Source organism: Polypterus senegalus, chromosome 6, assembly GCF_016835505.1.
Source record: "Polypterus senegalus isolate Bchr_013 chromosome 6, ASM1683550v1, whole genome shotgun sequence".
Taxonomy (NCBI): Eukaryota; Metazoa; Chordata; class Cladistia; order Polypteriformes; family Polypteridae; genus Polypterus; species Polypterus senegalus.
The window spans coordinates 34186480-34213860 of record NC_053159.1 but is presented as its reverse complement, the minus strand read 5'-3'; the positions used below and the strand labels follow the sequence as shown (position 1 = coordinate 34213860).

Below are 27381 nucleotides of genomic sequence, written 5' to 3'. Positions count from 1 at the left end.
TTTTCACGCACAACCATTTCTAGGGTTTACAAAGAATGGTGTGAAAAGGGAAAAACATCCAGCATCCGGCAGTCCTGTGGGCGAAAATGCCTTGTTGATGCTAGAGGTCAGAGGAGAATGGGCCGACTGATTCAAGCTGATAGAAGAGCAACTTTGACTGAAATAACCACTCGTTACACCCGAGGTATGCAGCAAAGCATTTGTGAAGCCACAACACGCCCAACCTTGAGGCGGATGGGCTACAACAGCAGAAGACCCCACTGGGTACCACTCATCTCCACTACAAATAGGAAACAGAGGCTACAATTTGCACAAGCTCACCAAAATTGGACAGTTGAAGACTGGAAAAATGTTGCCTGGTCTGATGAGTCTCGATTTCTGTTGAGACATTCAAATGGTAGAGTCAGAATTTGGCGTAAACAGAATGAGAACATGGATCCATCATGCCTTGTTACCACTGTGCAGGCTGGTGCTGGTGGTGTAATGGTGGGGGGGATGTTTTCTTGGCACACTTTAGAACCCTTAGTGCCAATTGGGCATCGTTTAAATGCCACGGGCTACCTGAGCATTGTTTCTGACCATGTCCATCCCTTCATGACCACCATGTACCCATCCTCTGAAGGCTACTTCCAGCAGGATAATGCACCATGTCACAAAGCTTGAATCATTTCAAATTGGTTTCTTGAACATGACAATGAGTTCACTGTACTAAAATGGCCCCCACAGTCACCAGATCTCAACCCAATAGAGCATCTTTGGGATGTGGTGGAATGGGAGCTTCGTGCCCTGGATGTGCATCCCACAAATCTCCATCAACTGCAAGATGATATCCTATCAATATGGGCCAACATTTCTAAAGAATGCTTTCAGCACCTTGTTGAATCAATGCCACGTAGAATTAAGGCAGTTCTGAAGGCGAAAGGGGGTCAAACACCGTATTAGTATGGTGGTCCTAATAATCCTTTAGGTGAGTGTATTTCAAACTACAGAACTACACAACTCCCTCTTGCAGCAATGATCGAATATAAGTCAAAAATCATCCTTGGCTGGACAGGCTGTCCACTAGAGGACATACCTCCATACTCATTTAAAATTGACCATTTTTAAGATAGATAGATAGATAGATAGATAGATAGATAGATAGATAGATAGATAGATAGTAAATTCACATACTCCAGCAGCAGCATACTGATAATAAACAATATTAAATTAAAGATTGATAAAAATGCAGGTATTACAGACAATAACTTTGTATAATGTTAACGTTTACCCTCCCGGGTGGAATTGAAAAGTCGCACAGTGTAAATCACTAATCAATCCGTTTTGTGAATGTTGCAATTGCCCTTTTCTTTTGAAAGTAATTGAAATACTTGGGGTACAGGCGAACCCTTGCCCAATCCAGTCACATTTGCCCACACTTTGATATCCTGAAAAACATTTTAAGATATTTATATACATTTTTAAAACATTTGTGCAAAGCTTAAAGTAATGGTAGCCTTTTTTTAATATACTGTTTACAGACTATTCCTGGAATTTACTGGTTGTTAATCTGTCAATGTTCTCAGATGTTTCAGATGAGGAACACAGAAGTGTCGAGGTAAGGTAATAATCATGGCAATATGTTGAAGGTTAATTAGCACAATCAAATAGGACTTTCACTGTACTGTGTACATGCGATATTAATAACCCTCTAAACATGTCACACATTTTGTGAGAGGTAAATCAAAAACATGTGGAATGAATGCACAATGAAGTCCCACAAAGATGGATGGTGTCTGAGAGCTAGGAAACAGTAAATGCCTACCACGACACATTTCTGCTTAAAATCATATAAGGAAATTTAGAGGGCTTGGCAACTTTGTAAACTGGTTCTGCTGTCCTAGTTTTAATCAATCTTTATTTAGGGCTTATCACAGAGGCATTATATTACACACACAAGGATGCACAAAAAGTGGCAAGAATGTTAAGAATACAGAATTTTACAGGTATGTTTTGGTATTTGCACCCAGACATAGTGTTTTCACTGGCGGATGCATACACCTCTGATGCTCTCTCCTGTTCAGCTGCTGGTTGTTATGGCGCCAAATGATGAGCAGCAGAATACCCACCATGACCTCACAAAGCACACCACATATAGCAAACCAGTAAGAGTAGCCCAGTTCATAGGTGACACCAGGGATTCCCAGAATGACCTACAAGAGAAGCAACAGTATCTGGTTGACATTGTGAACACAATAAACAAACAGGAGAGCAATGTCCTCCTTCATGTTCCCAGCAATGCCTCGTGTTCACACGTGAGGTTACAACCCATTACACTGTTTCATTTATTTTTGTAAGCTACACTTCTACTCACAAGTCTATAAAACTGTACATATGAAAATAATACATTTGACAAATGAGAGGAGACCATTCAGTCCATCAAGCTTACCTATATTTGTTTAGCTAATAACTAAGCTATTCTATATATTCCAAAATAATAAGACCCACATAATAATATCCATAGGCTAGTCATTCACCCACCTCGATAAGGATGCACTTCTCCTAAATGCTAAGTGTGGACCCTGAGGGGGTTTCTGCTGAAAATGAGACATCTACCCAGAAAACGGCCTTAATCAAGCTACCCACCTCCTGTTTGTATTTGTTCCAGGTGGCAGCAGCATACCAGCCCGTTCCTGAAAGCCCACAAACACCTAGAGACAAGCAGGCATGAACAGCTTAGAAGACTAGTGCAATGGTTCCATCTAACAGCAGAATCAGCTTGCACGTTGTGACAATGCAATCTGGCAAGAGTGGCATCATAAAGCAACAAATTATTTAAAAAAATAAAATAATAATAATAAAAACTTACCTCCAAAAAGAAAAAGCAGACCGCTGCTCAATACCAGCTTGACTTTACGACTTTCAGTCTCATTCATGCATCTGATGCAACTCATTCCACAGATGAGTAAAGGTATGGCCAGGATGCACATCCCACAGGTGACGACGTCAATAACCCGCATGACAATAACTTCTGCTGCAAGGGAAAGTGAGGCAAAAATGAGAAAACCTCACACTTTAGTGACGACATTGTTAGTAATGCAAAAAAAAAAAAAAATGAATAAAAACAAACTACTTACATACGGATATATATTACATAAGACATGTATTAAGTAGAAAACTCAAAAATTAAAATTAAGGGAAAATCCACCTTGAAATAAAGACATAAAAGTAGTAAGAAGTATTAATGTGGATTTAGCAATATGTTCTTGTTGAGACACCGCTTCACACTATAACAATTTTAAAGCACTTTACTCTGTTTTTAATTAGTTTTGTTTTTAATAATGCATTTTATTTATTTGTAGGCACCTTTCTAAACACTCAAGGACACTGAACAATAGACAAAACACAGATTATAAACAAAAGTAAAATACAAAATTTAAAATCAGACAGAGTAATTGTAATCAAAGAGAAAAAGCAGTCTTAAATAAATGAGTTTTAAGTTCAGAATTGAAAAGTGAAAATGATTCAATATTTCTAAGCTCAGGTGGTAGTGAGTTCCAAAGCTGGAGAGCAGAGCATTCAGTTGTGGTAAGACGGACGAAGGGGACAGTCAAGTGGATGGAGGAAGAGGATCTAAGGGTACGGGAGGGAATGGCAACATGGAGGAGGTCAGACAGATATGGAGGGGCAAGGTTGTGGAGAGCCTTAAATGTTAACAGGAGAATTTTGAATTGAATTCAGAATTGAACTGGAAGCCTATGAAGCTGCTGCAGAACGGGAGTGATATGGTGAATTGAGGGGGTTCTATTTATGATGTAGGCAGCTGAATTCTGGACCAGTTGAGGCTTATAGAGAAACTTGCAAGAAAGAAAAGGAAAAAGGAATTGCAATAATCCAAACGAGAAGTGACAAGGCTATGAACAAGGGTAGCAGTGGTGTGGGGAGTGAGGTAGGGGCGAATACGATTAATGTTACGCAAGTAGAAATATGCAGACTGGGAGATGTTATTGATGTGGGACTGAAAGGATAAAGTACTGTCAATGGTGACACCCAGACTCTTAACCTGTGGGGAAGGGGAGATAGAGGAATGAATTATCAATAACAAATTAAATCTTGTGAACAAATGATCAGGTTTGGATAATGTTGATATTGTACCAATGAGGAGAACCTCAGTTTTGTCACTATTTAATTTAAGAAAATTTGAAGACAACCAGGATTTGTTTTCTGCTATGCAATCAGTAAGTGAGGAGGGTGGAAAGGAAGCAGTAGGTTTGTTAGTGAGCTAGAGCTGGGTGTCATCTTCATAACAGTGGAAGCTAATGTTATATTTACAAAAAATATTAACAAGAGAAAGGAGGTAAATAATGAAAAGGAGGGGACCCAGGACAGAGCCCTGGGGCACACCTGAAGTAACAGCGGTGGGCTGGGATGTGAAAGTTTTAAGCTGAACAAACTGAGTGCGGTCTGAGAGGTAGGATCTGAACCAATCTAGTGGAGTGTGGGTAATGCCAATCGAAGATAATCTATTGAGAAGAGTAGTGTGACAAATAGTGTCAAAGGCTGCATTTAGATCAAGGAGGATGAGAATAGTAATTAAACCAGAATCAGCTGCCATAAGGAGGTGGTTAGTAATTTTTATAAGTGCCGTTTCTGTACTGTGGAGGGGACGAAAACAAGATTGGAACTGTCCATACAGATTATTTTGAGATAAATAAGAATGTAGTTGAATAGCCACTATTTTTTCAAGAATTTTGGAAATGAAGGGTAGATTAGAAATAGGACAAAAATTACTGAAATTAGTTGATCGGCATCAGGTTTTTTCAGTGTTGGGGTTATTGCAGCTGTTTTAAAAGATGAAGTAACAGTACCAGTAGTGAGAGAAGAGTGGATTATAGCAGAGATAAGGGGGACCAGAGAGTGGAGGCAGGCTTTGACTAGAACTGTAGGGAGAGGGTCCAGTTGACAGGTGGATGGCTTAGACTTACGGACAAGATCTGAGATTTCTGAGAAAGCAGGAAGCTGAAAAGAGGAAAATGAGCGAGTTGGTGGGTGAAATTCAAATGAAGTACTGGAGGAATCCGTACAGAGAGACTGATGAATCTTCTAGATTTTTTCACTAAAAAAGGACATAAGGGAATTGCAAAATTCAGTTGATTAAAGGTGAGAAGGTAAAGAATCCGGGGGTTGGGTGATATTGTTAAATAGTGAAAACAATGACTTGGTGTTTCCTTCATTGGAAGAAATAATGAGAGTATAATAGTTAGATTTAGTTTGGGCAATACAGTCCTTGTAATAAAGTATATGTTTTTTGTACATCTCTTTGTGAACAAAGAGTCCAGTTTTTTTATATAACCGTTCAAGATGCAGGCCTTTGGCTTTCAAAAGCCAAATTTCAGGCGTCAACTAGGGAGCAGAGAAGGAGAAAGAAACAGATCTAGTTTTTAATGGAGCGACAGAGTTAAGAATACCATTAAGTCCAGTGTTATAGTGTGAGACCAGTTCTTCAGGAGTCAATAAATTATTAATGTCCATGAGGGAATCAATACTAGAAGAAAGAGACTCTAAGTTAATATACTGTACTTAATATTACGGAAAGACATGGGATGGGAAAGCTCAGTGTTGGAAAGGTTTACGATCCGGTTTGTTCTCTGCGGGCGCACGGTTTTGTCAAGCTTGTGTTGGCACGCATTTCCATTATATTGGGCCTTGCTTCCCATCGTGTCGCATTCCGGTATTTTTTCTGGTGCGGATGACGAAATAATTGACGCGGGTGAACAGGATAGTTGTCTGATGTGGAGTGCTGTGGTGATGAGTGCTGCTATGTGTGCATCCGTGTTGCCACAGTAATAGGCTTGGCGCATAACCTTGGAGGGGTGGGTGTCAGATTCAGGTCAGGTGATCACTGACAGGATAAAAGCTCAACTATTTTCCAGGCATGGCAGTTCATCTCCAATTTTGCAATATGTTTACCTCCCATCTGCTAGATGGCAGCATCCCAGGACCTCAGTAGGCATGTGGACCCCTGCAGGGTATGATGGGAGTTGTAGTTGCCTTAAGTCAGCCCTGCTGGGTCCCATGGGTGCAGAAAGGGGGTGCTGTAGGACTTATAATTCTGTTTTTCTGGGATCTTCTACTTGACCTGGAAGTGCTTCTATTGCACTATACCCTGGTACCAGAAGTACTACCAAGGTAAGCCATCCAGTGGAGTCAAAGTTGGGATGAAAACAGGCAATACTCACTGGAGGTAGGTGGATGGAGAGAGTAAAGAAAAAAGAATAGAAGAGAAAGAATATTTGTTTATAATTGTACTTCCACAAACTTTGAAGAAACCTTTGTGAAGTATTTTTATAATAAACACCTCTGTTTTGAACCCGTGACTGTATTTGTGTTGGTTGTGTCCAGAGTTTGGGGCTCGGTGGCACCCTCTATCTGTCACAACCTTTAAATCTTGATTCAAGGGTAAGGGAAGTGGAGCATGATGTGTATGAGGTTAATGAGGCTGGGACCTAGATTTGACTCCTAGGGCACATGGTTGCACGAAATTTAGAGTCATCAACAAAACTGAACACCTTTTGTACTCCACCACATCCTGTAATCTTGGTTTAAACGTATCTCTTCAATTATGCCACACTTCCAGAAATGCAATATAACAGAAGCACTTCTTCTGTCCCTTATGATCTATGGTCTATGGTGTTGTAACATGAAGATCCTTATACTGCACAGTATGGCCTGTAATAACTGTTGTTCAGGAATGTCCGTATCTCATACAGCATCTCATCTGGATGATTTTCTCTCCATTTTATATTAAGATTAATTTTTCTAGTGGCATCAAATTGCAGTTTTAGCAGGCAGTAAATATATTATATAACTACATTATTGCTTTTTACGCTCTGAAGGGGCTTACAGACATGCTGATTTTTTTTCTTAGATTTCACTTATTTTACATATTGACATGGGATACATTTATGCACACATACTATATAAGTATCAGGTGGAAAATGAAAAAAGTAGCTGGCAAATTATGGAGTACATACTGACAAGACTTTTATGATGCATCCATCTGTTGTGATAACCATTGCATTGACTTATGAGGACTACTTTCGGCAAGATTTGCAATGCTGATGTCAACTTCAGGGTGTAGACAAAAGAATTTCTTGTTTTCAGTGCATTTCTTATAACAAAACTCCACTTCTTCACCGACTGCTAAACTTTGCATTTCACAGGAGTATTCTCAGTTGGATATCGTTCCACAAATTGGTCACGAGTCAGCTTTAAGGGTCCTGAACATAGATCTTCATAATTATAATAATAATGATTGATTAAATTTATATAGCGCCTTTCTCACTACTCAATCTGCTCTCCGTGCAGGGAGGACCCAGGATGATGTCCTTATTGTGAGGCAGCAGTGCTGTAGAAACAAAACAAGCATAAAGACTAACTATGCTGTACTGCATCTGCTGCTTTTAAGTCCAGGGCAGGACTCCTAACTATGTGCCATTCTGTACTTTATCATGTACTATAAATATTAGACTCTACATGAGCTGTGAAAAAGGACCCTTTTAAATGAGGACAAACTTCAGACTAAAAAAGTGTCAAGGGTTAAGCACAAAATCTTTTATATAACCATGAACATACTATTCTGGTTACAGAGGGATCAGGGACATCTGGGGTATGCTGCAGTTTATTGGACTAGTCACCCTTTGTATCATTTGTTGGTTGTTAGTTTACCAAAATGGTTTAAAACTGTATGAAGTTTTGCTTGAAATCATTGAGTAATCCAGCCTTTGGACCTTTCCTTCAAATCAAAAAGGCAGCTGGAGAGCTAAAACTTTAGCTATTGATACTTGTTCATGACAGTTATACCAGAGACTCATGTTTCTGATGGCCTTTTACCATTATGAGGTGTTTCGGAGGTGTTCCAGCACTCTGCTTTGAGATGCCTATCTCATTTTATTGTAAATGACTCTATACTTGTGGAAGTTAGTGTCTATTAGATTATAGTGACCCGTCAGAATGGATACTGCAGCATAAGAAGGGCAGGTAATTTATCAGTAGCCTTCATCATGCTCATCATTGTGGGAACAAGATGCTCTTCATATGGTTGTACATCCGTGTGGTCAGGGACTTACCCTGCTTCCACTTGTTGCACCCGTGCTGTTCTGTCATTTTCTCTCTGTCTGACTCTGTTAAACTTCTGACTGTACTGCTACTATACTGCTTCTACTCAAACAACCAAAGACCTTAACCAAGCTCCTCTCTGAAGTTAGTTTTGCTATGTAAATGGAAAGATTGTGGCGTTGAAGTGTCTTCTGCAGCTAGAACTGAGGTGGTGCCGAAAAATGGAGGCGAGAGTTAAATTTCCAAATCCCCCTTTTTGTTGCTTTCAGAATGGGAGTGGGCTGGATGATTTGTAGTGGAGCTGAATGTTGGGGTTGGCTGGATGCCTATTTATCAAATTGCATACTTAGAACAGTCTCTAAGATTCCTGCTCTTGTTACACCACGTGTCACAGTGTAATCAACACTCAGTTAATGCTGACAACAAAATGGTGACTGACTTTATATTCTGCTGCATCCACTTTAGCCTAAAATTGTATTCCCGAGACAAGAGCCACCAAAGATAAAAGTAACAAGTGCGATGGCTCTAAATGTGTGTATTCACACCATACCTACAGGACCTGTTGTACTATTTGCAGCAAGTGGGGCAGAGTTTGGTTCTTTGAGGGAGAAAAATTAAAGTTTTATAAGGAGCAATACCAAGAAATAATCAGTCCTAGGGTCATTATTTATTTATGCATTTGTTTAATTCTTCCTTCATTTATTAATTTCAGTGACATCGCATGCAACATGAAGTAAGCCTTGAAATGTAAACCGTCCTTTTCTCCCGTCTAAGGTTGACAGGGTGGGCTCTGGCCAGTAGTTGTACATGAAGAAGCTGACCCTTCAGGTGCAGACTCCTGAGAGGCTGATCAAAGCTTCTTGAATTAAAGTAGCTGCTTTGTATAGTAACTCTGACCATTTTTTTTTTTGCACTTACTGTATATCTCACTTATTGTATATGTCACCGTCCTGCTCCACTGACAGACTGAGGAGATCGTTCCTCCCCCACACTACGCAACTCTTCAATTCCACCCGTTAAACGTTGACATTATACAATGATATTGTCTGCTATACCTGCCTCGCACTCTCCACCTTGCATTTTTTAACTCTGTTATACCTGCATTTTTATCACTATTTAATTAATATTGTTTTTATCAGTATGCTGCTGCTGGAGTATGTGAATTTCCCCTTGGGGATTAATAAAGTGTCTATCTATCTATCTCTGCCATGGATGTGCACAGTCATAACTTTGTAGCTCATAGGCATTTGCAAAGTTGTGACAGTGGGCATCCACTCTCCTGATGATTCAACCAATCGAAACAAAGTAATTGCTAGAAAATATCCTCTCTACCTTGTCGGATGAAAAGGACAGTTAACACTTTAGAGCATATTTCATGTTGAATGTGGTGTAAATAAAGAAATGATTAAAGAGAAATATGAAGAAATAACCAACAGAACATAATTCATGACACATTTAATGATTTATGCTCACACATCATTGTGTTTTTTTATTTAAATACTAGTGGATTATCCAGTGGCTTCGCTCACTGAGTGCAAGGGAAACAAATAAAATGTAGTATAGAAATTATTAAACAGTAAAACATTAACATGTAAGAAGTAAAGATACATTGAGCAGTACTGGAGTGCTTTTGGGTAAAGTATACTTTAAAGATGCTATAACACAACAGGTAAGTAGCACTAACAGCAGCTTAAATGTATTTGGACCATCTCTCGGTAGCAGTTCCCTTGTGAAAGGTGCTACACGATCTTTGTGGTATAGAAATTACATTTTCTATGCAATCCTGCAAATTTCTGCTAGACAACCTTGCATTACGTGCCTGTGATTTAAGAAAAAAATTATTCTGAGAAATGTGGACGCTGCCCTTCCGTGCTTAATGGGAATTGCTTGGACCTTCTGCCCAAGTCCAAAACTTAACATGAAGAGGTCGGTACATCTTCTTAGATGTAAACCCTCCATCTTCTTAAAAGAATTCATCACAAAAGCAACCTTGAATGTTGCAGGGTTTTAGTGACACAAACTCACCTTAAGGGACAGTAAGTAGTCATGCAGCGCAATTTACAAAGAGAGTTTTGCTTCAATGGCGCCGATCACACTCATTCGCAAAGATTTCCACTCTTCCAGGAGCTGATGGGACACTCAAAGTGTCACAAACAGTGCGAGAAGAGAGGACGCCGCCCGAAACTGCAAAGCTCTCGACCCGGCCGAGCAGCCCGACATTCCACACCTCTGAGCGTCCACTTTGTTCTCACGACCCCTCACTGCTGAAGGCAGTGTCGTCTTCACATTGTTTACAGCTCGGCGCAGTTAAAAAGTAGAAAGACGCAAAGCTGTTTTCCTCATCTCTTCGACTATCAAGTACTGCCAATTAAAAAAAAGTTAGAATGTGGCAGTTTCTGCGACAGTCACGTGGACGAATAAATAAAACTTCTCTGTCAGAACGCGCCTGGCGGCGGACGGCTCAGCGCTGGAGTCCAAAGAGGAGGGCTGGGAGAGGGTGACGCGGGGCGCACTTCTATGGGATAGATTGGTGTGTTTACTTTTTTTCAATATCAGTAAAATAACTCTCACAGAAATAAGAACAATTGGTAAAGACGGTATAAAAATGCTGTCCACAAATGAAGTGATTAGTTCCTGTATTATAATATGTTCTGTGGTCATAAATAATTTCCGTTTCACGTGCCATACGTAATTCCTGTTTCAAACACGAAAAGCATTTTATATATGTATAGATTGCCACATTTAAAAATACAATTATTTATTTTTGTATTTTATTATTTGTTAGAAATATTCCTTTATATTTAATACTAGCAGAAAAATACCAATGGAATTGGTCACTGTTATGCGGAGAAGTCATGTGTTAAAGAAGTTATGAAAAAGAAAAGGAAACATTTTAAAAATAATGTAACATGATTGTCAAAGTAATTGTTTTGTGTATTTGGCGGCAGCGTCACGAAGTTGTTTTCGGTAGCTGCATCAGAAAATGTACCACGACGTCTGACACGCCTCCTTTTTACTGTTTTCTCACAGCTTGGATTGCTGCTGTCATATATACACACACACACACATACACACACACACATACATACATACATACATATATATACACATACATACCTATCTACATCATATATACACACACATACATACACATACACACACAAATTATATATATGTGTGTATGTATGTATGTATGTATGTGTGTGTGTGTGTATATATATACACATACATATACTTGTGTGTATGTTTGTATGTGTCTATATGTGTGTGTATAGGTTTGGTCACTGAGTGCAAGGGAAAAATAATAAATTATAGTCTATAAGTTATTAAACAGTAAAACATTAACGTTTTAAGAAGTACAGGTACATTGAAATTACATTTTCTATGTGAACGTTCAAATTTGTGCCTCTGGTAATGTGCCTTACCGGCATTTAAAGAAAATTAGTTTTGTGTCCTCTGCAGTGTTAAGAGAGAAAGGCTTTGGTTTGGGATAAAAGGAAAAAAGGTGTAAAGAAAGGAAAGTTGCCTTTTTCTTTTATATAGTATAGAGAGATGTGTTTGCTGACGTTATGATCGCCTTTTGGGGACAGTCGCGGTGGGTCTTGTGTAGACTGGTGAGACGCCCCGCCATTAATCGGCTGTGATGGCACTGTCAGTCCTCCACTCGTGTGCGTGTCTTCATAATCCGGTGAGGACCTCATAATCGTATGCAAAAGAAAGTGTGAATCGCCTTAATATTATTTTGCCGTGGTGTAGAAAAGGGGTCCCGTGTTTGCACTTGTCTGGGCTATAGCGCAGGGGGAGGATGAAAAAAATTAAAAGTGCTCACTTTGACTTAAGGCAGAAGCGCAGTCAGCGTCTCAAAGGCCGGCACAGCTATGCACGCGCTGGCTGCTCGACTTTTGCTGGGCAGGAGACCCCAGTTTTGCAGACACGCTCATGATATCAAAAGTCTCAGCGCTCTTTGGAGGTCATTCATATATATATATATATATATAGCAAAATACCCGCGCCTCGCAGCGGAGAAGTAGTGTGTTAAAGAAGTAATGAAAAAGAAAAGGAAACATTTTAATAATAACGTAACATGATTGACATTGTCATGAGTGTTGCTGTCATATATATGCCTGCCTAAATAAGTCACCCTCGCTTTGCTCTTACTTTTTACCGCTCATTTAATCATGGCTAGTGGCAGAAAAATTATAAAATGGAAGGAGGATGGCTTTACCAAAACAATTATTGATGGCGAATCGATTATTCATAAAGCTTGAATTGGTGATCTGTTTTTCTGTGTTAACCTCATATTTTTCATACTTCTTCTCAAACTAAGGTGGTGCGAGGGTAAAATGAATCGGGATGCGCTGATCAATGTAATCGTGTACCAGGAAATCATGCATTGACAAAAGCTCCCTTTGCTTGTAATGCAAAGTGTGATTAAATGCATTATTTTTAACGCGTTATGGAGCACATGCATCGAAGCTTCTCAGCTGTGCTTGTGCTAAGAAAAGGAAAGATTTTAAAAATAACGTAACACGATTGTCAATGTGACCTTTTGTAAGTAGTGCCTGGAGGATTCAGTGTGGAGAAACTCTAGAGACAGCGTGTGTATTAACTTGTGGATTTTTCTGTGAGTATTTGGTGGCAGTCTGACGAAGTTGCTTCGGAAGACGGCGTTAGCATGAGCTCAGCTCAGAGCAAATAGATGAATGGGAGGGAGATGATGACGTGACTCCCCACCCGCCTTTAACTGTCAATCCCCACAAACACAGTCTCTCGGAATTTGCATAAGCACACCCCTTCACCTACAATTTTAACTTAGTTACAAAGTGATCAAAACTCTCGTTTATATCCTGCGTCCTCTCATTAAACTTGTATCCCGCATTACCTGTGGGCATGTGAAAGCCAGCGTAGCCTGTCTATGAACTTAATTTAAAGTTTAGGTTTACACCTTGCTTTCTTTCCGAGGTAGCAGCTCTCATGAATATGGTAGTATATGCCACTCGCTTCGCTTCTTATTGTTTCGCTGCCTTCTCAATTATATAATGCATGTTTTCTTAAGCACTTTTTGGAGGTCTTCCTGGTTTTCTACGCACTGTGTTGACAGTCAGTTCACGTGATTACGTGGGAAATGTGCCATTCAGAAGTCCTATTTTTACATAAAAGCAGTCTATAAAAATAAGGCCTTTCTAAAATATATTATATATTTTAAAATATGTAATTTTAAAATGTAATTACATTATTGAAACAAAATAAAATCAAGAAAAGATATTTTACAATGCTTACAAGGTATTTATTTTAATAATGCTGTGTTTCGGAAGTTAATGACTATTTATATATTTAATACTGCACCTTTCAAGCGATTATTATTTAATTATGCAGTTTTTTTTTCAAAATGTAATGACACATTTATGTGTATCATCACACTTTTTCTTTATAATCTATTTCAGGATGAATTCATTTAATTTTGTGCAAATGGTGTTTGATACAGTCATATGAAAAGTAAGTACACCACATGAAATGTTATTTCTTCTTTATCATATGTGGATATATCATTTACATGATGCCTTTATCCAAGGTGACTTATAACATTTATGATACAATTGGTTTTATCTCTTTTGGTTTTCCAAATGGAGCAGATCTCATTTTTGCAACCTCTTTTTAACGGTAGACTCATGCACTTTGACATCAACAGTGACTAGAGCTACCTGTAGCTCCCATGATAAAATTGTGGGGTCCTTGAAGACGTCTTTCAGCAGCTTGGGTTCTGCTCTTGGGCTGAACTTGCTGGGGTGGCCTGGCCATTGCAAGTTGGCTGTTGTTTAAAATCTTCTCCACTTATAGATGATCTGCCAGACAGTAGGATGGTCGATTTGCAATTTTTTGGAGATCTTTTTAATTCCCTTTCTAAAGACAGCAATAACCTTTTTTTCAGAAGGATTTAGAAAGCGCTTTTGATCTTGGTATGGTGATAATGACAAAGAACAAACCAAACAGACTGTTTGAATAAAATAATAAGACAGGCTCCTCCAAAAAAAAACCTCTAATGATGTTTTAATCATTTTCACCTGTTTGTAATCTTTAGTGTATGAGACAGTGGTAAATTTACGGATGTACTTTCCTTTTCCACTTGCAAAATTTGCATTCAGGTTTATTTACAAAAAATAGAAAGTGTAAATTTGGCGTGATGTTTGTTATATTATATTACTTTCTTACTTAATGAAGATCAAATCTTGATATGTTAAAAAAGATAAAACATTTATGGGTTGTACTTAGGTTTTCACCTTCACTACTAAGACTAAGACCCTAATGGCTTGGAATGTAAGACTGGAAGTAGAATGGCAGTGGATGGCTAACACAGTTTATTCTATTGGAATCTTTCTCTTGCATTTTCTTTCTCTGATAGATTTTTCCCACTACAATACAACGCCCTTCTCCCTCTTGACCCACTGCTACATGTTAGACACATGCTATCTTATCAGAAGTCATGCCACAATTACAATGGCACCCAGAATAAGCACAGTACACACAAAGAGCAGAAGCACTAACCAGGGAGTTCTCCCATGTAAGAGACAGGAAAGTCACAGGTCCAGATATTTGCTGTGTTGTCGAATAAGCATTCGCTCCATAAACCCCTACATCTGATACTCAGGCCCACAGAAGCAAACTGGTCCTTGGCATCCTGCTGTGAAAAGTAAACAAGCAGCAGATAACATTCAATTGTAAGGATGGAGAAAATTTTTCTGAAACTCTGTCCCCCTGAATTGGATTAAAATAGGTTTGATAATGTTTAGTCATCATTTACTGAACTGTGCTTTTGAACTTTTGCTCTGGAGAAAGTTTTCAATAAGTCTGCCTATGAAAAAACAGCCACTAGTAGAGTCAGAGACCCCTTTATAACAAGGGAGGGCACAGCATAGGCAGGTCTGGCCACATCAGCAGCAAATACACTTAATTTACGTTCACTTAATTGTTACAGCAATGAGGCTTCATCTAATCTTCTCCACAAGGCAAAATGTTCCAATAACATGGATGAAACTGGTCTCTGAAAAAATTCTTTGTGGATGAATATAAAAAAAAAGCTTTATCCTTTTTATTTGTCACCTGATTACTATAACATTTGGTCTTGAGTGATTTCCATTGCCATAGACTACAAAACACATATTATTAATACTTAAGTTTTTGAGGTACTATAACTAGAAGAAACGTTGCCAGAGACCCTCCTGACAGTAACAGACTATCATGGACCACCTGACCATTACATTGTAATGCAGACAACCAATTTCTTTTTTTTTTTTATTTTATTGATTTAATTGTAATCACACAACATTCCATATAAATAGATCAATTTTTACAAAAATAAGATCAACCATCACCCCTGAGAAAGAGAGCATGGCCAGCAGAGTAAAAATTTAAAGCTAGTGTGGCAGTAGGGGGCTCTAGTGCTCCATTAAACCCTCAGGTACAACTCCAGACACCAGGTAAAAGTCCAAGACTCTTTATTATTTTTTACAGTGCACCAAGCACCTTCCACACTACTCATATAATAAACTCTTTTAAACAAACTCGCCCAGACACTTTGCTCCTCTACCTCCCAGCTCAGCTCAGTGTCTGGACTGAGGCATTGTCCTTTTATAGCCCCTGACCCGGAGGTGTTCCTGTCCCAGTAGTCCACAGTTCCTTATTCCTTCCGGGTCAGGGCAACCAATCCACCACTTCAACCCGGGAGCACGACATTTCCTCCCGTCATGTGACCGTGACGTACTCCGGGTCATACGGCATCACAGAGCCCATAAGCCCCCCCACAGCGACTCCTGGTGGTCCCCAAGGTATCCAGCAGGGCTGTGTATAAACACTACAAAGTCCATAAGGCCCTGCTGGACCTCGGGGCACGATCCTGCTGTCGGGAGAGCTCCTCCTGGCGGCCTGGGGTGGGGACCGGCATGGGAAGCCAGCAGTCCTCCACACTAGTTAAAAATAAGTAAACAGATTAATTAATAAGTAAATAAAGATAAGGGCGGCACGGTGGCGCAGTGGGTAGCGCTAGTGGGGACCCGGGTTCACTCCCTGGGTCCTCCCTGCGTGGAGTTTGCATGTTCTCCCCGTGTCTGCATGGGTTTCCTCCGGGTGTTCTTGTTTCCTCCCACAGTCCAAAGACATGCAGGTTTGGTGCATTGGCAATTCTAAATTGTCCTGTGTGTGTGTGTGCGTGTGTACGCGCGCCCTGCTGTGGGCTGGCACTCTGCCCGTGGGTTGTTTCCTGCGCTGCGCCCTGTTTTGACTGGGACTGGCTCCAGCAGACCTCCGGGACCCTGTAGTTAGGATATAGCGGGTTGGATAATGGATGGATGGATGGATGGATAAAGATAAATGGAGAAGAAAAAAAAATGAGGAAAGAATCTGATTCCTCAGTGCTTTAAAAGCTTATTCTAAAATGTTATTAATTAGATCCTGCCAGGTTATTCAAAAGTTCTGCACAGATCCTCTAAGTGAGAATTTGATTTTTTCCAATTTCAAATAGTATATAACATCAGTTACCCACTGACCTAATAGAGGTGAGTTAAGTCTACGTGCCAATAGTGTAGTAAAGGCAATTACAGTTTGTTTGTCCTTCTCCACTTTAAGCCCATCTGTGAGTCCACCAAACACAACCAATTTCACATGTGCCATTAAAATTAAGAGTCGTCAGAATATTGGGATAGTGAATATTGATCAAACCTATGGATCATGCAAGCAATGTATATACAGGGTAAGAATGAGGAAAGGAAGCCACAAACCACTGCTAAGCACTGTTCAACTGAACTCATTTTAGTTTTTCACAATCATACACTTTTTCATTGGTCAAGTTTTTAGGGTCCCAACATTTTGTTTTCTGTAAAGACCCTAATACTCATCAATTGAATTCAGAAGAAAAAACTTTCAAGTCCAGGCCATATCCCTTTTAATTCTAATCCAGCATAACATAAAATGACTTAACATTCTTCAACATGCTTAATCCAATTTAGTGTTGCAGCATTTTTAATTCTAAAAAAGCTCAATTTTAACCTTAACTCCACATCCCCTTTCTATAAATAAACACTCACTGAGGTAAGGTGACCTTTTAAATAACCTTTCATAACAAAAAAAAAAAGGAAAATATTTAGGAACCTAGAGTTCTACCCTGTGTCTTGAGGCCTCTGATTTTTTAAACAGTTTTGTACTTTTCTTCTTTTAATTGTTTTAACATTTTGGCCAATAAAACTTATCAGCCAATTTCTATTTTGTTATATCAGTCTTGCTGCACCCACAAACACAGGTACCTTATCAGACGCTTTCTGAAAATCCGGAAAAATAATATTACATGTGATTGTATTGTTGTTTCTTCCTTATGGAATTCCAGCATATTAGTGAAGCACAACTTTCCTTTTCTAAACTCAGGCTGACTGATCATTAATTCCCATTCTTGTCATGTGATGATTGATCTTTTAACTTCAGAATTTCTCTTATTCATTTACCTGTCATGCATGGTACTGCCCAGGAACCTTTTTATTTAATGGAATTTATCTTACTTTACAGCCTTTAGGAATTTTCCCAGAGTACAATTATAACTAATACTTAATCAAGTATTTATATATGTGCTCCTTAACCTACTTAAGCACTTTAGGATACATAAATATATATATATATATATATACACATCAGTAACGGCGTACTGTACTGCATGATAACATGCAGTGAATACACTTGATTTGAGCATTCATACTTCTCATCCTCTTTCTCTGTCTCTGCTTAGTATTCGATTGCTTGAATCGATAGTTAATGTGCTTGCTACTTCCTGAGCAGCTCTTCTTTTCTCCATCCTATAGCGGCCCGCTGCTTCTCTTTCGTCTGCATATTTTTGCGTTAAAACTGATTAAGTTAGTTTTTGTGTTGCAATTACTTCGTACGTTTTCTTTAATTTTCCACTTAAGCTTGCACTTAAGTCTTCCCCGAGGAGGAGGCCGCGAGTTATGACCTCCTGAAAGAGGAGATCCTAAGTCGCTAAAGCATTATGTCGGACCAGCAGGCGAGTGAGTGGCGTAACTGGCAGTTCCACCCCGATCGCCCGGCCCGAGCACAAGCCTTTGAATTCTGGGGCAAGATGGGATGCTGGCTACGGCCTGAGGGTCCCCAGGCTCATAAAGTACTTGAACAAGTGGCGTGTTAGGGGCTAGTTAATGCCATGCCCAGTTATCTCGCCCAGCAGGTTCCACGGCATCCATTTAAAGACATGAAGGGTCTCCTGGACGTGCTGCGGAAGCTCCAGTGAAACCCAGAGAAAAGCCGGCCTTACCGCACTGTTTCAAGTGTGGTGAGGTCGGACATCTTTCACCAACCTGCCCTCTGAACATGGAGCCCATGGACTGCAGTTGGGCCGCCGCTGAAAGGTACTGTTCTCTGTCCAATCCCTTGGCGATCCCTAATACGGGAGTGGTGTTGGTGAGCGGACACTCGGTGGTGGCCCTATTTGATTCCGGCAGCAACATAACCATTGTGGCTCGCCATTATATTCTGCCACAACAGTGGCTACCACAGCAGTTGCAGGTCACTTGCGTGCATGGTAAGACCAGATCGTATCGCTCCGCAAAGTGCTACATTTCCTGGAAAGGGGACTTAAGCCGATTGTCGGTCGCCGTGTTACCTGAACCCCCCTTTCCGGTGATTTTGGGACATGACTGGTCCCAGATTAATGGCGGTAGAATAACAACCACTCCTGTAGCCTCGTTGGGTCTAGTTATGGATGGGCAGGGCACCCTCCCCACGGCCCCCATGCCGTGCACACAGGCAAACAATGATGACGTAGACCGCTTAGGGGAAGATTCTCAGGTGACGGACCCTGATCTGGAAGTATCCGCCGGTGAGGGCACGAGCCGAGGAACCATTGTTTCCCCCGAGCAACTGGATCCTTTAGACATCATGGACCATCAGTTTAGGTCTATGCCTGCTTCATTTAAAAGGGAATAGTGGAATGATGACTCCCTGAAGTTTGTGCAGAATGCTATTGTTTCCATTGGCAGCCGCTCGGCGGATAGTCCCATACCACAGGAGCCCTACTTTGTTTTGGAGAATGATCTGTTGTATCAAGTCGCGACTCATGAGGGCGAGGTACAGAAGTTGTTGCTAGTACCGCGTACCTTCTAGCGGCAAGTTTGCAAACTAGCTCATGCCCACCTCCTAGGCACCCATCTCGGGGGCGAAAAACCCTGGAGAGGATAAAGCTCCATTTCTATTGGCCCGGAATTAATGAGGAGGTCCGACATTTCTGTCAGTCCTGCCCGGAATGCCAGACAAGTCAGATACCTTGGAGGGACCGTGCTCCTCTCGTTCCAATACCCTTAGTGGACATTCCCTTTAATAGGATCGAGGTAGACCTTGTAGGACCCCTGGAGCCCTCGAACCGTGGCCATAAGTACATAATGGTTATGGTCGATTACGTGACTTGGTACCCAGAGGCAGTTCCACTGCGCTCCGCTAACACAAAGAACATCGCACGGGAGTTGGTCAGCCTTTTTTCTAGAGTGGGAATTCCCAAAGAAGTCCTCACGGACCAGGGTACGGCCTTTACCTTGGATACGTCCAGGGAGGTTGCCAGGTTACTCCGTATCAAGCATCTGAAGACATCTGTCTATCACCCGCAAACCAACGGACTGGAAGAGCGTTTCAACTAGACCTTTAAGCAGATGCTGCGCAAGGTAATCAGCGTGGACGGTAGGAACTGGGATCAGCTCTTGCCTCTCGTGCTTTTTGCTTACCGGGAAGTGCCTCAAGCCTCTACGGGTTTCTCCCCATTTGAGCTATTGTATGGACGCCCGTCCCGGGGACTTTTGGACATAATAAAAGAAGGATGGGAAGCTGAAGCTCTACCCTCCACTAACGTGTTAGAGTATGTCGCGCAACTGCGCGACAGTCTAAACAAAATTAGACCTATGTTAAAAGAACACATGACTCACGCAGAAGCACGGTGTTATAATCGTAACTCGACTCTCTGGGAAATCCATCCTGGGGATCGGATGATGGTGCTCGTTCCCACCTCCCACTCCAAATTATTAACCCATTGGCAGGGTCCATACGAGATTAAGGAGAGAAAAGGGCTCATCGATTATGTGGTGAAACAGCCAAATCGTCGGCCAAGCGAGAGGGTGTACCATGTGAACTTGTTAAAGCCTTGGAGAGACAGGGAGGAAGCTCCCAACTCCGGTAGGGCCCTCTCCCTTTTCGCAGGCACATCAGCCCTTAACCTCGGTCCAGATCTAACATCCCTCCAGCGGCAGGAGCTGGAACAAGTGATCCTGGCTGTCCCTGAAGTGGTGAGCGAGTCACCGGGCCGTACTTTGCTGATTGAACACGACATCATCACCGAACCTGGAGTGGTAGTCAGGGAGCGACCCTATCGCCTCCCGGAAGCAAAACGCACAGAGGTAGAACTGGAAATCCAACAGATGTTGGACATGGACATTATTGAGGAAAGTCATAGTCCGTGGTCTAGTCCTATTGTTCTCGTTTCCATACTGGATGGCTCCTGGAGATTCCGTAACGACTTTAGACGTCTTAACCAGGTCTCTAAATTCGATGCCTACCCGATGCCCAGGGTAGATGACCTCATTGAGAGATTGGGTATGGCTCGATATTTGACTATCCTTGACATGACTAAAGGATACTGGCAAATTCCCTTAACGGCATCCGCCAAAGAGAAAACTACCTTTAGTACCCCTAGTGGGCATTGGCAATATAAGGTCCTTCCATTTGGGCAGCACGGGGCACCAGCGACCTTCCAACGTCTGGTAGACAGAGTACTTAGGCCCCACCAGTCCTATTGTGCCGCCTACCTGGATGACGTGGTCATTTATTCTGGCACCTGGGAGGAGCATTTATTGCAGGCATTCGCTGTCCTCACAATGCTAGCGAAGGCCGGCCTCCGCATCAATCCCCGTAAATGCTTCTTCGGCTTAAAGGAGGCCAAATATTTAGGCTACCTAGTGGGACGGGAACAGGTGAAACCACAATGCTCCAAAGTGAAAGACATCCTGGAATGGCCCCGTCCGAATACCAAGAGACAGGTGCAGGCCTGTTTGGGGTTAGCGGGATACTACTGCCGGTTCATGCCCCGCTTCTCTGAAAGGGCAGCACCCTTGACTGATTTAACAAAGAAAGGGGCTCCTTTATATGTGGTATGGAATGATAAAACGGAACGAGCATTCAGTGACCTAAAGAAGGACCTGACCTCGGCACCAATATTAAAAACCCCTGAATTTTCTCTGCCCTTTATTCTCCAGACCGATGCTTCGGACACAGGCCTGAGCGTCGTGTTGAGCCAAAGCGTTGATGGTGTTGAGCACCCCGTGATCTAACTGAGCCGGAAACTGCTGGACCGGGAGACCAGGTATGCGGCAGAGGAGAGGGAAGCCTTGGCCATTAAGTGGGCGGTAACTCATCTGAGGTATTACCTGTTGGGTCGCGAGTTCACTCTGGTGACTGACCACGCAGCCCTCCAGTGGATGTCACTTCATAAGGAGTCGAACCCCCGAGTTACCAGGTGGTTTTTGGACCTTCAGCCCTATAAGTTTACCGTCACTTATCGTCGGGGCAACCTTCAGGCCAATGCCGATGCCCTTTCCCGGGTTCACAACCTCTCAGTTCGGTCCGCCCGACCTGATGGGTCTGAGCTTTGGTCATGTCACACACATGTGAGTAGGGGACCACAGACGGACCTAAATGGTATTGTAAACTCGTATGCCAGAAGGAAAGACGCAGCGCCGCCATGAATCTGCCTGACTCACTAACCACACATCGCCACTTCCGCCCTTCCTCTGTCAACTCCTGATGATGTCAGCAATCCCACCATCCATCTCGGCTCCTTCCCAGCATACCTCTCTCTCTACTTCCAGTCCCTCTTCATAAATATTCCCCATGCTGCCATTTTTACTGTCATCTGCATGGTGCAATTGTGTACTGACTTTGATGACTTTTTCATTTTGAAATTATGTTCTTTAGTATACGGGGCCAGAAACCCCAAACCTTTATGCTCGTTTGTCTTTCTTTTCACAATATTGTAACAATGCATCATTTGGGTTTTACCTTATTAAGTTCCCTGGCACTGCATAACATGACTGTATTGCAACAAACCAAGATAGGAAATGTCAAGTGCTGTAGGCTAACATAGGGGAGAAGTACGGGCACAGCTCCAGTCAGTTCCTAACAGGTAGAACGGAGCTTGTTAGTCACATATCACAGCAGGCATCAAAGTGTTCATGCGTTTGTGTGCAAAATGAACTTCTTGTAAGCCATCTAGTCTTCTGCTATGCAGCTCACTTAACTGATATCTAATTCTTCACTGAATAAATGATCAAAGAATGTCAATAAGTGACATGCCTAGCCTCCTGCTGGCATCACAAACTGACATGCTTACATTCTACTTGTTATACCTCTTTAAGGTCATTTCTTTCAAATCCTTTGATTGTACCCTTTTTACATCTCATATGTATTAATTTCTGAATCGTGATCTTCAAAAGTTATCAAAATAATGTGTATATATATATAATACTAGACATTAAGCCCGTTACAATAACGGGCGCTAGAACAGTAGTGCATAAACATTAGCAGGAACAGTCTATATTAAATGGCAAGGGACCTTGACCTCATTCTGTTTCTTGTCTTAAATTTTTTTTGTCAAAAATATTTTTGCAAGAAGCCTAAAGTAAAATAATAATAAAAATAAAATAGAAACATATATAACAATACAGTAAGTATAATTAATATTGCCTTAGTGTAAAACAATCTGTAAGACACAATATCTGAAGAAGATATTTAGGAAAAATGCTCTATTTTTTTACCTCATGAAATTTTTCTATAAAATTTCATTATAGACCACATTTCTTGTAAATATTCTGTCTGAGTTTGGCAAGAGTTTGCCTTGTTCAGGACCATCTACAACCTTGACAACAACATCTGGAAAACTTCTAACTCTTGTCAATGCAACATATAACTGACCATGGCTGAATACTGGTTCTGAGTCTTTCTCTTTTAGCGTTTTATAAGACGTTCATTTTCTTTTTCTTCAATCGATCTATTTGCTCGTGTTTTTCTTTGTCTTTCAGCCTTTCTTTTGTTGATGTTTTACTTGTTGAGCTGACTGTTCTTCCAGGAGATGTTGCTTGTATAGGATTTGATTGTCTGTGTCTTTTGTCCTACTTGACGTGTCCTTTTTTGTTTTGGGTGGCATGTTGTTAGTAGATATGTCTGTAATATATATTTTTTTGTTTTATTACTTTATTTTACTCTGTAGCACTTTGAGATCGTTCATATAAAGTGCAATATAAATAAAATGTATTATTATTATTATTAATATTTTCTCTTACAGTAATACTGGCTTGTATGTGGCTGTAATATGCGTCAGTGTATTATGTGTCTATAATTTTCTCTCTCAGTAATACTGGTTTGTATTTCCGTAAAATGCCTGTAATTTTCTCTAACAGTAATACTGGCTTTGATGTCCGTAATATGAATTAAATTTTCTGTCACAACAGTGGTCAATCAGCAGAGTGTCCCCAGCAACTGATGTAATGTGCGGCGTGCAGTTGATAATCGTGACTGTGTCGTCTCCCCAGCAAGTACTGTTTAGTTCCCCAGCAAGTATTTTAATCTGTGCTGACGTGTAGCTGATTATTGTATGTGTGGCGTCTCCCCAGCAATGGATTTTATGTGCGCGGCCGCGACTACCCAATCAATGCAATGATGTCTTTTATTTGCTTATCATGTGCTGCTGCGGCTAGGCCATTCACTGTGTGCCCAGCTTCCAGTGTGTGTGTGTTGTTCTTTATCAGTATGCAGCTGCTGGAGTATGTGAATTTCCCCTTGGGATTAATAAAGTATCTATCTATCTATAGACATTCAAAATGAAGCACACCCTTTGTCTTTAATGTTATGCCTTAAGTCTTTCTTCTATGCCATACTGTGTTCTCATATTGTCATTCAACCAGAATTAACCTGATCTGTTGATTATGAGCTTAAATAAAGTAAGCTGACGTATGCCACACTGTGCTCTTGAGGAACTAAATAAGCTTCAGTCTTGTCCATCTTCTCTAGGTCTCTCAGTTTATTATTTGATATATTATCTTTGAATCAAGCACTTCAAAAATATAATACTGATTGTCTGATTGTGTCCTGACTTGGCAGGAAAACAGATAATTAGTTTCTTGTGTTTAATCGGGAGATGCGTGCAAAAGACAAAACAAATAAAAATAAAAATAAAACGTAGGGAATGAAACCCAGATGAGAGGTGAAAACCCCAGTGAATAATCAGGCAATAAGTTGAAAACCAGGAAAGACATGAAAAATACTCACAAAGAGAATTCAAAAAGGTTTAGAAGGTTTTATCCGCAGATCGTAATAGTTCAAAAGGCTGACCGTTTTTCCCTTCTGTGGATTAATTTGAGTTCACCATCTTGGAGACCAAGCCCCTAGAAATATTGGGGGCGACCCTGACAATGGTACACAAAAATGGCTTCCATAACAGGAAAAGACTATAAGATCTTGAATTTCAGCATTAATCATGACAGGTTGACAATAATATGACTGAGAAAGACAGCTTTACTTTGACACCATAAGGTCCGAAGTCTTGACTTCCAAAAGCAACAAAAGCATACTGACAACAGACAAGGTCCAGCTGCTGTTAACATGGGAACAATAGGGGCTGCTAGGGATGGTAAGCTGAGCCCACTATCTAGAGTGACACTAAAGGACAACAAACAGAGGAACAAGACCAAAAGGAGAACAAGTTTAGCCAGAGAGGATAGGCAAGAGGTCATTAACTACCTAGAAAAGCTGGAACCCAGCTGCTTATTCATGGCCATCATGGGGAGAGCTGACTTTTCGGTCTAACCAAAAGGAGGCAGCACACATTTCCTGACTAATTTCACCATAAAGGAGTGAACAGCTGAAAGTCTTTCTAAAAGATCTGCACACATAAAAATAACTGAAGGCAGCTGGAATTGGACAGGTGTTTAAAGCAGATTCTTACCAGAAGGCTCACTGTGTCTGGAATCAGGTGGAAAGAGGCAAGAGGTGAAAAGAAAGTTCTTCATGGACTTTGGTGGGTAAGCAGACAAACTGCTTGTCTTGATCAGCTACGGATAACAGAGATATGTGTGTGTATATTTATTTTTTTACTTACTTATCTAACTATTTATGTATTTTTTATTTTAAAAAATCTTCTGTAAAAAGTCATATCACCCCTTGTTGACAAATAAAGTTCTATATACTGTCACACACGTGCGCATGGGAAGCAGCTAAAGGGCTTGAGTGAAGGCAGTTCTGAGGCATGACGGGATGTGGCAGAGTGCACTGACTCTTTTTCTCCCTTTCCTGTAGACCATTCCCGGGAAATTCCACCTGGCTCTCTTGACATCACTTCCGGGACCGAGCCAATGGAAGTAGACCTTACCAGCTCTGGCCCCTGTGATGTCACGTCCGGGCTCGATCCAATGATTGAAGAACACGCGCCTGATCCTTATGACCTCACTTCCTGTCTTCCCCTTTAAAAGCCTGCCCTTTTTCCCTTTTCCCTCAGTCTTGTTTTGGACTCAATTGTATGCACATCAGTGCTGTTTATTGTGAGAAATAACGACTTTTGCAGCCAGGATACCAGAATATACGGATGGCTGCCTCAAACCTTCATCTGAGTATGTCTCATCTTTGTGACAATAACTATCTATCTCAGAAAGATTGTAAGATTGTCGATTTGTCTTTTTTGTTTGTGTTTTGTTTTCACCGTTTGTACATCTTTCACTTATGCATTTTGTTAATATATGCACCATTCTTTTTACATTTAGCCTCCACGATGTTAATATAAATAAAGATGGCTGACACACACATCACAGGTGCCTCACATCACAATTGATGAGCATTTACAAGAAAGAATTTCACTGTACTCTATACATGTGAAAATAAAGGCACTAAACCTACAAAAATGTCTTCCAGCTTAAATGTCCACATAACCAGTAATAAGGTAAAGCTGAACTTTCATCATATTGATCCATGTGAGAGGTGTGCTTTCTTTGCTGCCATGACAGAATACTACCCAACTGTTCACAATCAGATATTCAAGTGATGCACATTTTCAAAACTTATGAGCAATTATCTATCTATCATCTACAATATGTATATTTTTGTTGGTTTGTAAATTCAACTGCTTCCCAAAAATAATTATTGCTTGTAAGTTCCTTAGAACAAATCTGACTGATCTAGTAGATGTTTACACAGCGAAGCCGAGACCATTCTTTCAGATCCCAGGCACCCTGATTCTATTATTGTTGATTGTTTGGTCCAGGTATTGGTTTTATTTTGGTTCTGTACAGGTTCTACTGCTGGTTTTGGTTTTTCATTCTGTACAGCTTTTACTGCTGGTTTTGGTTTTTCATTCTGTACAGCTTTTACGGCTGGTTTTGGTTTTTTGTTTAAGCTCCCATTTAATTTTGTTTTTGGTTCAGACTCCTTTTTCATTTCTTGTACCAGTGTGAAGTTAAGCAAGATCTATAAACTTCAGATTTCCATTTATACTATTCTACAATTTTAATAAGAATTCCAAAGTTGTTCTTGCATAATCATCTCACAGCAAATTTGAGAAATTATTTTGGAACCTGGGCATCCATTTTTTTAATTAGACATGCTACCTTCTGCCTGAAAGTCCTGGCTTTATGCCCTGTTTAAAGAAAGGACACAACACTCGTATGTACCTCTCACAATTCAATTCAAAGGTAAACACTGGCAAAATTATTTTATTTCATGTGATTTGTATGTAGTTTTGGGCACTGAATTAAAAAATGAAAACCTGTTTTTCCATCATTTAACACTTTTTCACAAAACACAATTTTTCAGCTGTTAATTATAAGCTGGGAGGCACAGTAGCGCAGCTGCCTCACAGTTAGGAGACCTGGGTTCACTTCCCGGGTCCTCCCTGCGTGTATTTGCATGTTTTCCCCGTGTCTCTGTGGGTTTCCTCCTGGTACTCCGGTTTCCTCCCACAGACCAAAGACATGCAGGTTAGGTGCACTGGCGATCCTAAATTGTCCTTAGTGTGTGCTTGGTGTGTGGGTGGGCTGGTGCCCTGCCCAGGGTTTGTTTCCTGCCTTGCGCCCTGTGTTAGCTGAGATTGGCTCCAGCGGACCCCTGTGACCCTGTAGTTAGAGTATATCGGGTTGTATAATGGATGGATAATTATAAGTTTTATTTTCTTTCACGCTATAATAAATTATTAATAGTTTTTTTAATATAAAA

General features: G+C 40.8%; 1 protein-coding gene across 1 annotated transcript in view; it reads right to left on the bottom strand.

The window, feature by feature from the left end:
• Positions 1-1979: 1979 nt before the first annotated feature.
• LOC120530493 (claudin-16-like) overlaps positions 1980-27381 on the bottom strand; it is a 42830-nt gene continuing 17428 nt past the window's right edge. The window contains exons 3-6 of the mRNA XM_039754924.1: positions 14641-14776; positions 2849-3013; positions 2626-2690; positions 1980-2192 (exon numbers count right to left, since the gene is read on the bottom strand). Of these exons, the coding sequence (XP_039610858.1) occupies positions 1980-2192; positions 2626-2690; positions 2849-3013; positions 14641-14776 (579 nt within the window). The remainder of the gene's footprint in view (positions 2193-2625; positions 2691-2848; positions 3014-14640; positions 14777-27381) is intronic.